We start from the raw sequence: 13,903 nt of genomic DNA, 5'->3' as shown, positions 1-13,903 counted from the left end.
TTCTTTTCAGGTGACCTTCCAGGTCACTCCTCCATGCACCAGTGACAGGCATTACCAGCATCTTGGGCGGTGCTGCAACAGATGTGAACCAGGTATGCCAGCTTCTGGTACATTCCAGCATCTGCCAAAGTGGGTGCTTTTGCTGTTTTCCGTTTTGTTTTGTTTTTCTACCAGATGAAAAAAGGACTTGGATAGACTTTATTCAATAGATAAAATCTCCTTAAAAAAAAAAAAACTTTCAAAAACCGGTACTCAATTTATATTGAAACACAATTTTCTAAAACACTTTTTCTTGAGAAGGTAAGGTTGACAAAACCATATTTTAGCACTTTATGAGAAAATAATTTTAAATTGTTTTCACAGAAATTTTGTTTGGAATGACCGTACTGGAATTGTCAGTACTGAATCACCCAATCCTTGTTAGACCTTCTCCCATTTACCTGTCGAGGGGCAGACAGGGACTCGATACCACTTTCCCAACTGATCCACCAGAGTGCAGCCAAGCATTTCTACACTCCCAAGGAGCCCCGGGCCATTGGGCCCTCCTTCTTTCATTGTTTTGGGGAGAGGTGGGGAGTCACCTCACATTATAACAAGACCCTGTGGATGTTTCAGCTTCAGATATTCCCGGATGTGCATACCCAAGTCCAGTGATTTTTAAGAGTGGGTTCACATGCATGGGTGTTGGTCAAACTGAGTTAACCATGAGCCCACAAGACGTCGACTACCCAGAGGGGAGTTTGAAGATGGGAGCAGGGAGGGGATAACAAAGTTCCTTTTGGTTATACACTTTATTCCAAGTGGGTTCCAGCAACCCTTCGAGTTTTTAGAGCCCAGTTTAAAGCTTTAGTTCTACTCATAGGCAGAGTTATGGGATGCAACATGTGACTAGTCTTACCTTTACATGGATAAGGGACTGCCATGACCACAGCCAACCCAGGAGGGGACCCAAGGAGGCACAGCAAGCTTGGGACAGGGTGTTTGAGCAGAGCCCCAGCTACAGTGCTCATGGTGCAGTGTAGCCTCATCCCATGTGTAGCATTATCTCAGGGGTCATCTTGGGATCGTGATCATTTAGATTACAACAATAGTATGATGCTTTATTTATTTATTTATTTGGTGTTGGGGGCCACACACATGCTAGGTACATGCTCTTTTCTTGAGCTACATACACCCCTGGCCAGTGTGTTCTTTTGTTTTGGTTTTGGTTAATGTGTTTTGGGATGCTGTTTTGTGTTAGGCTGTGATTGTTGGTTTTGATTGGTGCATTTTTCCTCCTTCCAATTTAAGGAAAGTACATGTCTTCCAAATGCACTACTACCTCTGACAGTGTGTGTCTGCCCTGTGGCCCGGATGAATATTTGGATACCTGGAATGAGGAAGATAAATGCTTGCTGCATAAGGTTTGCGATACAGGTGGGTTCGTCACATCGGTATGTCAGTGGCAAGTGTGGAAACCCAGTGTTCATCTCTGTCCTTCAAGTCTCCTCTTCTATATAAGCTTTTTAAGATATAGCCAATGCTATTTCTTTTGAAGGATACAGGAAGAAGTTATGATCGTGGACCCCCAGGAAGACGGGTTTAGATTTCCAAAGCCCTGGTTAAAGCTCTTCATTGAGAACCCTCATGTTCAGGAATATGTTTATGCTGCATTTAATCATGAACACATTTTACAGGGGACAAAATGTTTTCATGACATTCCCACAGTTGAACCATTGGATTCTCCCTAACCCCTTTGAACCCTGTAAGGTAGCCATGCCTGTCTCATTTTAAAAATGGGGGGGCTGGGGATGTGGCTCAAGCGGTAGCGCGCTCGCCTGGCATGCGTGTGGCCCGGGTTTGATCCTCAGCACCACATACAAACAATGATGCTGTGTCCACCCATAACTGAAAAATAAATATTAAAAAAATTTTAAAAAATGGGGAAACTGAGGCTCGGGTTGAATGACTTCTCCAAACTTAACAGATGAGAAGCAGGACTCAAAACCTGTTTTTGGACTCATAAACCTTTTTCCTACATCATAAATGTTTGATTAGCTCTGGAGCTTGACCTCCTTACCATGCAACTTTAATTTTTTTGCCTCTTTTTTTTTTTTTTTTTAAGTTATAATTGGTAATAATCAGGATCAAACTATATCTCTCGGGTCTCCTAACCTAAAGGGCCTTTTTTTCTAGTCTGTTTTCATGTGAAGAATCTGTGATTCTCTATTCCCCATGGAGCTTCCAATCTGGATTTGGCTGCTTATACCCCCTCAATGCCATTTAACCTCCTCTTCTGTCCCCCATGTTCCCTGTAAATTGGCTGCTAGATCTTAGAGGTTGATCAGATTCTGATTTGCTTTTTCTTTTGTTGGCAAAACCCTTTCATACATGGTATAGTTCATGTTTATAATATGATATTGGAATCACAAAACGGCAGCTTCTCTCTCCTTTTGTGACATTGCCAGCTGCTGCGGAACCTGGCCCAGATCCCTTTTCTTTAGGGGCTGCAGAAAGGTGGCGTTCTAATTCTGTCCTCCCTTCTTCCTTTATTCATTTCCTTCTCCGTTTTCCTCATCAACTATTTGTTAGTACAGTACATTTAGGAAAGGTGGAACACGTGCATGTAACTTCTTATCACTTTTCAGAATGATGACTCCATCATCCAGCTTTCTTCCAGGGATTCGTGTTAATATTATGAACTTGTGAATTTAAACATATTTGAGGTGTTTCACTCCATTGCAGTCACTGTTAATTTTGGTGGTGCTCAAAGTACCCCACCTCTTTGAGGTGGCCCTACGTTTTCTGGTACAACTCCAGGCATGGTCAAGGGCTCTGTTGATTCCAGGCTTACCTTGGACATTTCCTGCCAGAGCTGTGAACAGTCATTTCTCCAAGGATTCCTGATTGTTTTTAGTGCGACATTTTATTTAGTGACTTCAGTGCAGTTGCTAGGAATCCATTGCTACCGAGTTAATTCTTGTTTACAGTTTTCCCCTGCCATTGGAAAAAAAAATTTTAACAGTACTTTTAAAAACCATAATTTTTCTAATGTGCTAGAGACAGCTGTCACACTTGGGGTTGGAGAAGGTAACATGGAAACTCCACTGAGCAGAAGCATCTGATCAAGTCTTTTATTTCCCACTGCTTAGTAATAACCTTGACTCACTGCTATCTCCTGGAAATACAGATTCATTCTGTCTACTGCCAAAATTGATTAAAACCTAAAACTGGGTGCATGAAAATATTTTAATATATTTCAAAATTATTCACCACCCCACAGATTTACATTTTTACAGTTGAGTACAATACTGGGAGTACTTAGAATTTTCCAGAGAGGAGGTATGTGTCCATATATGTTCTCATGTATTATGTACATGTTTCTGCATATTGGCCTTGGTACTGCACAGTGGACCCAAGTGAGTACCAAGTGAGCACAGAAGGCAATGAGAACTTCCCTGGATTCACCATACTTAGGTCTAAAAAGAATGAAAACAGAGTGTCCCCTACTTGCTGGTATAACTTGAGACAAGGAATGGTTTGTTCATCTCTTTTTCCCTGGGAATTCCTATATGTATTCAGGAATATAAAATACAAAGGCCATTTGAAGAATCCAAGTGAGTGGAGTCATACAGGGGTTCCAGGTCTGTTTTAAATAATGTTATATCTTTGTGTGTGTGTGTGTGTGTGTGTGTGTGTGTGCGTGGTACATTGAGTCTCTAGTCAAAGCAGTTATGATCTACAGTCACCATAAACACTGAATGGGTAATCCTGAAACACTGCCCCTGGGGGAAGTATAGGGTTGGGTCCCTGAAACCCACTTTCATCCACTGACCAACGTGCAACCTGGCTTTATGTGTGTCACTGTTTATTTGATGTGTTGTTGACTGTTAGCATTGCACTCATGGCCAACAGCACGTCGCGTGCCATACGGTTATCCAACACATGTGTCTTCTCTGTCAGGCCCGCCACAGCCTTCTGGCACTCAGGAACACTAGACAGAACTTCAGCACTACCTGGGGCCATGTTAAACAGGGAAATCACCAACGAAAAGCACACAAAAATGGGTAAAACGTGGCAGACTGAAAACAGACTCTCATTTCCAGTGTGAGAGCTGCAATGAAAAGGCTGGGCACCCTTCCTCTGACCTCTGCTGGGAACCTGTGTGTGGAGTGACTCAGAGATTTACATGGTTCTACGCACATCCACAGATTCCTGCAGAAGTGCTGAGTATTGATTTGGGGGTTACAAATACATTTTAGCAAATAGGTGAATTCACAAGTACAAATCTATAAAGAAGATAGTGTGTGTGTGTGTGTGTGTGTGTAGTTTATAACAGATAAATTCCCATGTAACTGTATTCCAGAAAAACTGGAAGGGGCCAGGAGATTTGGAGTAAAAAGACAAGCACTTTTTGTGCTGTTAAAAAAAGAGGAAAATGTGTTAGCTTCCTTTGGGATCAAGACTGATTCCCAAGTATGCCTTCCCACCTGCCTCTGTACTTTCTCCACTTACCTAACCCCCTTTAGGAACTCAGGATGAGTCCTGAATCTCCAGGAACCCTGTTCTCTTGGGTCCAGACTAGCCTTGCTATTAATAATATTGATGATTTTTTAAAAAAATTTTTTATACTAATGGAGCACAACTTTTCATCTCTCTGGTTGTACCTGACCTAGAGTCACCCTTCGTGCAATCACACCCGTACATAGGGTAGGAATGTCCGTCTCATTCCACCAATATCGATGATATTTGAGTGCACTAAAAATCAAGACACTGTGCTCAATCTTGCTAGGAGTCCTAAATCTTGCTATTAACATGAAAACTGACTTTTTAGACAGCTCACAAAACTGGTGGTTATTAGGGAGAGGAAAAGGGGGGGGGGGACCTGCTGGCACACAGGAAGTGCTAGGAGGAACTGGGGACTTCCTTAAACCGTGTCCTGATGAATCACTGTAAGCCAGCCAGGCGGCCTGCTGGGGGGTGGCTCGGGCTGGGTGACAGGGGCGGGCGTCAGAGCCTTCCTGCGCTCGGGGGCTGCTGACCTGTCTCTTGTCTCCCGCAGGCAAGGCCCTGGTGGCGGTGGACCCCGGCAACCGCACGGCCCCGCGGCGCTGCGCCTGCACCGCCGGGTACCACTGGAGCCAGGACTGCGAGTGCTGCCGCCGCAACGCCGAGTGCGCGCCGGGCTTCGGCGCCCAGCACCCCTGTACGGTTGCAGAACGCGCGCACCGCGACCACTACAGCACGGCTACACCGGGCAAAGGGAGCCCCAGACAGCTCTAACACCTGTCACTAAGGCTCCAGGGAGCCAGGGGAACGGAGGAGCGGGAAGGGAGGGCGGTGCTTTGATCTTCCAGGAGCTGTAGGCGCAGGCAAGACCTGGGAATGGATCCCCAGCTCGGGTTCCCCAAAGAGAATGTGAGCAGCCACTGTGGCACTCCGGTTTGTCCCACATAGGGACAAACAGGATAGCGCAGCGGTCCTCCAACATTTTTTTTTTTTTTAATTGTGCACATCCTTAGAAGAAATGTAAAACAAACATGCTCCTCTGGGCACGTTTTGAAGTTGACATCTACAATTTTTGTTACAAATTTCAAGAGTGACTTATCAGGGAATTACAACTGCAGTAATGCTTTTTAAAACAGTCCTTGGAATGTAAACAAAATAGCAATTTGATACCCACCATCATCCAATTAAACAGGCACTAGTCTATTTAACTGTTGGGAATTTAAAAGATCCTTTCTTTCCTTGGTAGCCACTCCACCTTCCCTACAGAATTTTATCCTAGTATATTTTTGTGCTTGGAGTACTTACACTAATCACCCTATTATATTCCTTTACACTAAAAAAATCGGTGCATATTTAAAAATCTCAATTAAAAAAAAAAACTATTGGGACAAACTTCTCAGTGTTAAAAACATTCCCTCCACCCCAGACTGATCGTCACCACATTTATTATCATACAATTAGTCAAAAATGAATATGTTTTGCTATACAATAATCATAAAAGTAAAAGATTTTTGCTGGGAGCAGTGGCACACATCCGTAATCCCAGTGACTGAGGCCTTAGGATCACAAGTTCAAGGCCAGCCTCAGCAATTTAGCAAGACCTTTTCTCAAAATAAAAAATGAAAAGGACTGGGATGTAGCTCAATGGTAAAGCACAGCTGGGTTAAACCCTTAGTATGTGCATATAAAAAAAAAAAGGCAAAAGCTTTTGAACTTCACAAGTGGGCTTTTTTCCCAATTATATATTCACAGTTGAATATTACTTACTTATTGCTAAAATGCAACAGAATTGAACATCAATTCTGTTTCCACTTTTTGATGTTTTAGAAAGAAAGACTTATGTTATAGGAGTGTCCACTATCACAAAGTGACATGACCTAAGTTATCCTTAATGATCTATCATTTGAGAACTCAATTGTGTCCTTCACCTTTGTTTAAAGTAAAGAAATAGAGATCCTTTAGACTTATAAAAGTATTTCTTAGAATCATTTGCTTTCCTTGTTTCTAGGAAACACAACAAAGTAGTTTTTTCAAGATGTAACAGATGATTATTTATGACTGTTCATCTGTAACTCAGAGGCACTTTTTTGAAAACCAAAATACTTGCTGGATGCAAGGGTGCACACCCATAATCCCAGAGGCTCCAGAGGCTGAAGTAGGAGGATCAAAATGTCAAAGCCAGCCTCAGCAATTTAACAAGACCCCAAGCAAATTAGCAAGACCCTGTCTCAAAATAAAAAATAAAAAAGGGCTTATCACTGAGTTCAGCTGGCACAGTCAGCCCTTATTTTCAAATAGATTAACTAACCCATGTATACTTTCTCTTAGAAAAAGCCTAATTTTTAAGTTATTAAAATACACCTTCCTATCACAGCTAGTTCCCTCTGAATTCTGATTCTCAGAAGAAGCCCAGAGCCTTTGCACAAGTTTGTCACCTGCCTGAAACAGGTGCTGCCACCTGCAGGTTCCTGGTCCAAGTTGTCTGCCTTTCACCTTTGGGAATAATGTATATTTGACAGTAGAAAATAGAGGGACCAAAGTGGATGAATGAAAATTTCCTTTCTGCCCCACCTTGCACACATTTAAATTCAGAACGGCTCAACCTGGTCCCCAATTCCCCATTTGTATGACCATACTTTTGTTCTGAATAGATAGGGAAAGACAGATGCTGGACGGGCTACAGAAAATTTTCCATCACCAGTATTTTTACTTTTTTGCTCTGTCCAACATGTCTGAAGCTTGGCACCATGCAGGATTTGGGGTAGATGCAAAGCATGCCTTCCTTTGTAGGTAGGAAAAGCATGATTGTAAGAGGGAGAAGGAAAGAGCAGTCTGCAGGATGCTTCTGGCCTGTCAGTCTTACCAAGTCCAGTGTGTGGGAATTAATACCCTCAAAACTTTATATTCCTGGAAATGCCTTGGGAACCCTCTTTGTTTTTGAGGGATTCTCAGAATCTTCTAGATTGTATTCATCTTTTAATTTGAATTAATTCATATTTGAATTAATGTGACCTACTAGATGTTAACTGGCCTTTGTTGAATCAATATCAAGGCAAATTATATTGCCAAATCCAGGGACAGGTGCTTTGCTTACTGAGCCAAATTGCAGAAGTTAAGAATGTACTTTCTATTTGACTTTGGACAAAGAAAGTTTAATTCCTTATTTTTCATGTTATATTCATGAAAATAAATCACAGAAGTGCTACTAATTTCAAGAGTAATTTGTGGTTTTGGTACCACCAGTTGCCCGATTATGATTTATAGTAGCCACCAAAGGGTCGTCTCGTCATGTGCCAATTGCAGTAAAGGTAATTGAAGAAATCTGAGGCACTTCTCATTTTAATAATGCAGTTTATGAGGACTATGAGTGAGTCAAGTCAAATTTACTAACAAGGATCAACACCTGCTTTGAGCTCTGTGGATTAAGGAGGGGTCCAAATCCCTCCCACCATTTGTGCTTATAAATAAAGTTTTATTGGAAATTAGCAATACCCATTTGTTTTACATCTTGTCTATGATTGCTTTTGTGCTACGAGTAGTTGCAGCAGAGACCACAAGGGCTCCACTGTGCAGCCCTTTGCAGCAAAAGTTGGACACCAAACTTTTGTTTTAAAAGAGAGACCCACAGGGTTTTGTTTTGTTTTGTTTTAGAAAACTTTTTTGACACTTCAATAATATTTGAACGTGTGAGATTAAGCTTACAAGAAGGGATCAGAACAATAAATTTCCCTTAAAAGCAGTAATAGAATTGACATCCCCTGCAGAAGAAGGCTGGGTTAGCCATCTGTCAGGGCAGAAAGGGGATAGCAGAGGTGCCTGCCTAAAACAGAGCCAGACAACAAAAACAGGAGACACAGGCTCCCCCAGGCCAGGAAACAGCACGGGGGTGCTCAGGATGGTCTTCTGAGCAGTAGAGGCTCAGGACCAGAGTCGCCTGGACCTGGACTTCAGATAGTGGCAGTACTGACCCCTGCCTTTCTGAACACAATTCTGCAGCTCACCCCTGGTATCAGAACTGCTTCCTAGGCCCAAGGAGGGGGCTTGGGGGGAGGGGGAGTTAGAGCCATTAGACACTCCGTGGCAAGGCCCCAAGGGGGCGGGGAGCAGGGGGCAGCGGCTCTTCTGGAACATCTGACTGATCTCTAAGTGTCCTTGCTTGTTTCTGTTGGTTTTTGTGACAGTGCAGCTCAACATGGACACGGTGTGCAAGCCTTGCCACGTAGGCTACTTCTCAGATGCCTTTTCTTCCACGGACAAATGCAAACCCTGGACCAAGTAAGTGACCACAAAGGGACCAAAGGAATTTTTAAGTTTTAAACAATCCAACCTCCACTGTCTTGTCAATTCAATGTGGGAAAAATAAACCAGTCAAGCCAATTTTTCATCCGGGTGTGTATTGGCACTTCATGCCACTTTTTAGATTCAATAGTCAGTGACTTATAGCTGCAGTTTCTTTTTTCCTTTTTCTAACCTAGTTTGGTTGAAAATGATTTATAATTTTATAACTTGTGTTTGTGTGTGTGGTGCTGCGGGTTGAACCCAGGGCCTCCAGCATACTCTGCTGGCATTCAACTGAGCCGCACCTCCAGCCCGATTTATGACATTTATTACCATTCACTTATCACCACTGCTTTTCCAAACTTCCCAATGTCATCATGGTTTATTCATCCAGAAACTTGTGGGTATGTGTTGTGTGTATACGTATAGAAACTTTCTAGCTATATAAATGTTTCACCTTGAGTTTTTTCACTTATTTTTTTAAGCACTTTCTATATTTATTCACAGTCTGTGTGTGTGTGTGTGTGTGTGTGTGTGTGTCTTTATAGCTAAATAGTATTTCTTTCTTGCTCTTTTTTTGGGGGTACCAGGAATTAAATATTGATCCAGCAGTGCTTAACCACTGAGCCACATCCCCAGCCCTTTTTATATTTTGTTTTGACACAGAGCCTCACCAAGTTGCTCAGGGCCTTGCTAGGTTGCTGAGGCTAGCTTTGAACTCATGATCCTCCTACCTCAGCCTCCTTAGACACTGGATTTACGAGAGTGCACCACCATGCCCAGCTCTGAATAGCATTTCATCATAGAAATGTACTATAATTTGTTTAATAAATAGAGAATTTCAGTAGGGACTGACAGGGATTTGCACTGTTCTTAGTCTCTTACAGTAATAACTAATTTTGTAATGAATAATCCCATAAATAGTTTAAGAATCTCCTATCCAATATGCTTGGAGCCAGAATTATTTCTGATTTCAGCTATATATATCTACATAATGAGTTTGTCTTGGGGAAGGGATCCAAGTCTAAACACAAACTTCATTTATGTTTGATATATACCTTATACATATAGCCTGGAGGTAATATTTTGCAATATTTTCAATTATTTTTGTGAGTAAACCTAAATTTAGTGGTTTGGGATTTTCTCTTTGTGGTGTCATATCAGTGCTCAAAAAATTTTAGATTTTCAAGCAGTTCAGACGTTAGGGATGCTCAATCTGTATATTTAGTGGCACCCTTTTGTGAGTCTGTCTGTAGTGGAATTTCTGGGTCCTGGGTCATTGCATACTTATTGTTGAATACTAATAATCAATATAGTGATTCTTTTACTTTCTCATATATTCTGATTAAATGTTAATTTTCTGATCCATTTATCCAAGTTTTATGTTGAAAAGTGTTTTTCAACTTCAAAAGAGTATTTGTCTAACATTTATCACTGAGCCACAGGAATTGAAGCATTTGGTTGTACTTTATTGTAGCCCCATTTTTGCCCTTGCTGACCATGTCCTCAGGAGTCCTCAGAGATTTGTCCTCCTCCGTGATATTCTACTTCCTTGAGGAAGGTCCTGGGATTTGGAATTGCAGGAAGATGCAAGTCCCCTCCTGAAGGAACTGGCAATCTACCGCAGTAGATTGTTTGGTGTTTTAAACAAGAATATTAAACCAAAGCACTTAACTGCTTTTCCCTCCGCAGCTGTACCATCCTTGGAAAGATAGAGGAATATCCCGGAACAGAGAAATCAGACGTGGTTTGCAGTTCTTCCCTGCCATCTAGAAAACCACCGAAGGGTATGCTTGACAGAGTCTGTGGGAGGGTAGACGTGCCCAGCATGGTCAGCTGTCTCGCTCTCTCCAGAATCCCAGGCTGCACGTGCAGGGGTTCAGCTCTCCCTTTTCATTTCATCCTGACCACGGTCAGCTCAATATTTCATTTGTATCAGTATTTCAATTCCAGATATGATTTTTATTTGATTAATGGATTGCTGTGCTGAGACTGAACCCAGGGCTTTGTGCATACCAGGCTACTTGATCATTTTTTTTTTACAATGGAATAACTGATAATGTATTAATGTACAAAGAAAAGAAAAGAAAAAGCTGCAAACATAAATGAAAATGCCCAGACATGGAAGGGTGTTGGTGGTCACAGTGAGAGTATCCATGGGGAAACTGGTCATCAACCAGAGGAAACAATTTGTGAGAATCCAGCAGTCATTATTTGTGGAACATTATTTGTGGAATCCATCAATCTTATACAATTTCAAAGACAGACAGAAAGATGCTGGTTACTCTGGGTGAGTGGGTCAGTGTGCCAGTGGGTCTGCACACTGGAAGAGATGGCAGAAGTGGCAAGAAGACCTTTCTACTAAATCAAGAGAATGCCAGCCACAGGGCAATAGAGCTAACAGGTTGTGGCCAAGAAAATCAGAGGTCTAGATTTGACATCCTAGGGAACAGGAGCAGAAGGGCACTAAAGTATCTGGATATGGAGTTACACACTCAGAGGAGAGATTTTTTTAAAAGACCATTTTGAAGATAGCATGAAAATAACTGAGGGAACTAAAGGTTATTCTGAAATGAGAGAAGGAAAGGAAAGGTCATGGTCCAGGAAACCAAAGGTGTGGGATACAGAGGTGCTAGCAATGAGGCGATGGAGGAGGGAGGAATGAAGGAAGTGGAGGCATCCACATTGTATCATAGAGAAATAACAGAAATGCTTCCCAGAGGGGCCGTTGTGTTCTCATAGAAAGCAAAACCCTGGTGCCATGTTGGTATTTGGACAGCAGTGTGATGAGGTCTTCCAGCTGGTCAGTGAGGGGTTCTGGAGGCACGCAGAGGTGAAGCAGGATCGTGGGTGCATGTGACTAGAGTTGTTCTTAAGAACGTAATCATGGAGACATAGTAATGCGCTGGGGTGGCCTCCAGTGCAGTGAAGCCAGACCAGCAGGGTGGGCGAGGTGGGGAGCCAACCCTTCCGACTGTGAGTGCTCCCTGGCAAATGTAGTCCGGGGTGGGGAGCGTCCTACTTCTGATATCCCAGACCCACATCTTTGATCCTGGGATTAGATTTATAAGGTTTTGTTTTTAAATGTAATAAAATTACATAATCTTTAATTCCATATTTCTCATTTTCTTCCAATGCAGAACCACGGATTTACTTGCCCAGTTTAATTATTCTGCTTCTCTTCATATCTGTGGCCTTAATTGCCATCGTCGTCTTTGGCATTTACCATAGGAAAAAAGGGAAAGCGCTAACAGGTATTGTGTCTATGCTGGTGCTTGAGAGATAGTCTTCAAGGAAATAGATACAGTTCTAGGCAAATGCTTTGGAATAGGAGTACATTGTCCACTGACTCTATGGGACCTGCTTAAGTAAGTGCCTTGAGATGACTGTACTTAAAGGCAAAACACCCTTTGTATCTTAGTCATTGTTCTCCAGCAAAATAAAATAAAAGCAAAACAAGAAGCCAACATTGTGCCTATTTCTATAAACGCTAACAAGAATATCCCAACATTCAGGAAACTGATGACTTGTGAGCTTGTGTTTAAGCTGTAGAGCATGCAGCAGCACACATGCAGGGGGTTGCTTGCTTTTATCCTGGAATATATCCATTTTCCATGGACCCATGTGAAACAGAATGTGCAGATAAATGGCAGGTGAGGTTTTGATTAGGGTGTTATCTTGAAATGTGAATCTAAAATTATGAAAATGACTTACCTTACATTTAGTCAAAATGAGGTGCTCATTCTTAGAATGGAAAATCAAGTGTTAATTTGGATGGTATCTTGAAACATCACATCATAATTGGCTTTTATTCGACAAAACTAAAAGAATCATTTTTATTCAAGGACTCACGTCTCCCCTAGGTTTGCTAAAGATGCTTCTTAGTACTTCCCTGCTCAAATCATTCTCTTCTGGAGCACCTGACATTCCCCCATCCTTTCCACTCCCTATGCTCACCTGTTTACCTCGTCCAATTCTGCTCTCCGTGAACTTCGTGGATCCCTGTATGTCTTGCTATTTTTATTACTATTTGCATTGCCTAATATAACACCGGCAGTCAAAATATTAATTAAAAAGCCAGCTGTTAAGCAGAGAGCAGTGTTTGAGTGGGGCCCATCTTTTTAAAGAGGCCATTCATTACTGAGGGAATTAAAGGATATTGTCAAAAAGTGAGGAGAGGAAAGGCCACAGTCCAGGGAAACCAAGGGTTCTTGGTGTAAAGTTTTTAGCAATGAAGTGATGGAGGAGAGATGAAGGAAATGGTAGTCCACACTGTGTCATAGATAAAATGTCAGAAATGCTGCCCAGGGTGGCCTGGGCAGTGATGCAGTTTTACTTCCTTGACGTCATAGCTGGGGGTTTGGATGATGAGGCCCCATTGTTCAGATGATGAGGACCACTTGAACAGTCGTGTTGAGGCGAGAGGACAGACTTCCTGATATTTTTTTGTTGTTGTGACTTTTAATAACATTTCCCACCCTATCTTATTGAGAAAAAAACAGACCTATCAATGACTTAGGGGATTATGATTCTTAGCTTTGTCCTCATCCATTCATTCCACATGTTTATTGGCCACCAAGGACTGGACTGGCGCTGGGCCGCAGTGTGGAGCGCCCCAGACTAGTGCACTCCTGGCCGAGGCAAGGCACATGTTGGGCTCTCAGAGTGAAACTGAAACCGAAAGGGTAGGAGTGGAGCTCCAGGTAGAGGTGGCAGAGGGTCTGTCCAGTCTTGGGGTCAGCCCGGGCACCTCAGAGGAGGAAACAGGTGAGCTAAGACCAGAAAGACCAGCTGGAATTTACTAGCCTGGAGGGAATCAAGGAGGAGCCCAAGCACACCCACTGAGAGGACCACGTAAAGGGGAGCATGGTGAGAGGGGGGTGAAAGAGTCACGAAGCTGGAGCAGAAAGTTGGGGACCCGGAGCAAGATGAGCCAGATGCCACAGCCCTTCAGACCTGCTAAGAAGTTCGCTCCTTATTCTTAGCCAAGGACATCAAGGACAACACTCTTGCTTTAGTGTAGAAAACAAATTTGGGGGTGCAGTAGGAGTGGATGCAGGTGCACCATCTTGGAAAGCTGTTGCTGTCCATTTCCCAGGGGAGAGACTTGTGCACAAGTATTATTACTTTTAGTACT

The 13,903-nt window shown here is 42.6% G+C and overlaps 1 protein-coding gene across 1 annotated transcript in view; it reads left to right on the top strand.

Annotated features, from left to right (window-relative positions):
- Window positions 1-13,903, top strand: part of Tnfrsf11a (TNF receptor superfamily member 11a) — a 69,927-nt gene that overhangs the window by 40,080 nt on the left and 15,944 nt on the right. Inside the window, exons 4-9 of the mRNA XM_027948989.2 lie at window positions 11-92; window positions 1,291-1,416; window positions 5,042-5,185; window positions 8,670-8,763; window positions 10,459-10,553; window positions 11,907-12,020. Coding sequence (XP_027804790.2) covers window positions 11-92; window positions 1,291-1,416; window positions 5,042-5,185; window positions 8,670-8,763; window positions 10,459-10,553; window positions 11,907-12,020 — 655 coding nt within the window. The remainder of the gene's footprint in view (window positions 1-10; window positions 93-1,290; window positions 1,417-5,041; window positions 5,186-8,669; window positions 8,764-10,458; window positions 10,554-11,906; window positions 12,021-13,903) is intronic.

The sequence above is a fragment of the Marmota flaviventris genome, chromosome 16, assembly GCF_047511675.1.
Source record: "Marmota flaviventris isolate mMarFla1 chromosome 16, mMarFla1.hap1, whole genome shotgun sequence".
Classification (NCBI taxonomy): domain Eukaryota; kingdom Metazoa; phylum Chordata; class Mammalia; order Rodentia; family Sciuridae; genus Marmota; species Marmota flaviventris.
The sequence above is the reverse complement of the archived record's forward strand: the minus strand, read 5'-3'. Positions and strand labels throughout refer to the sequence as shown.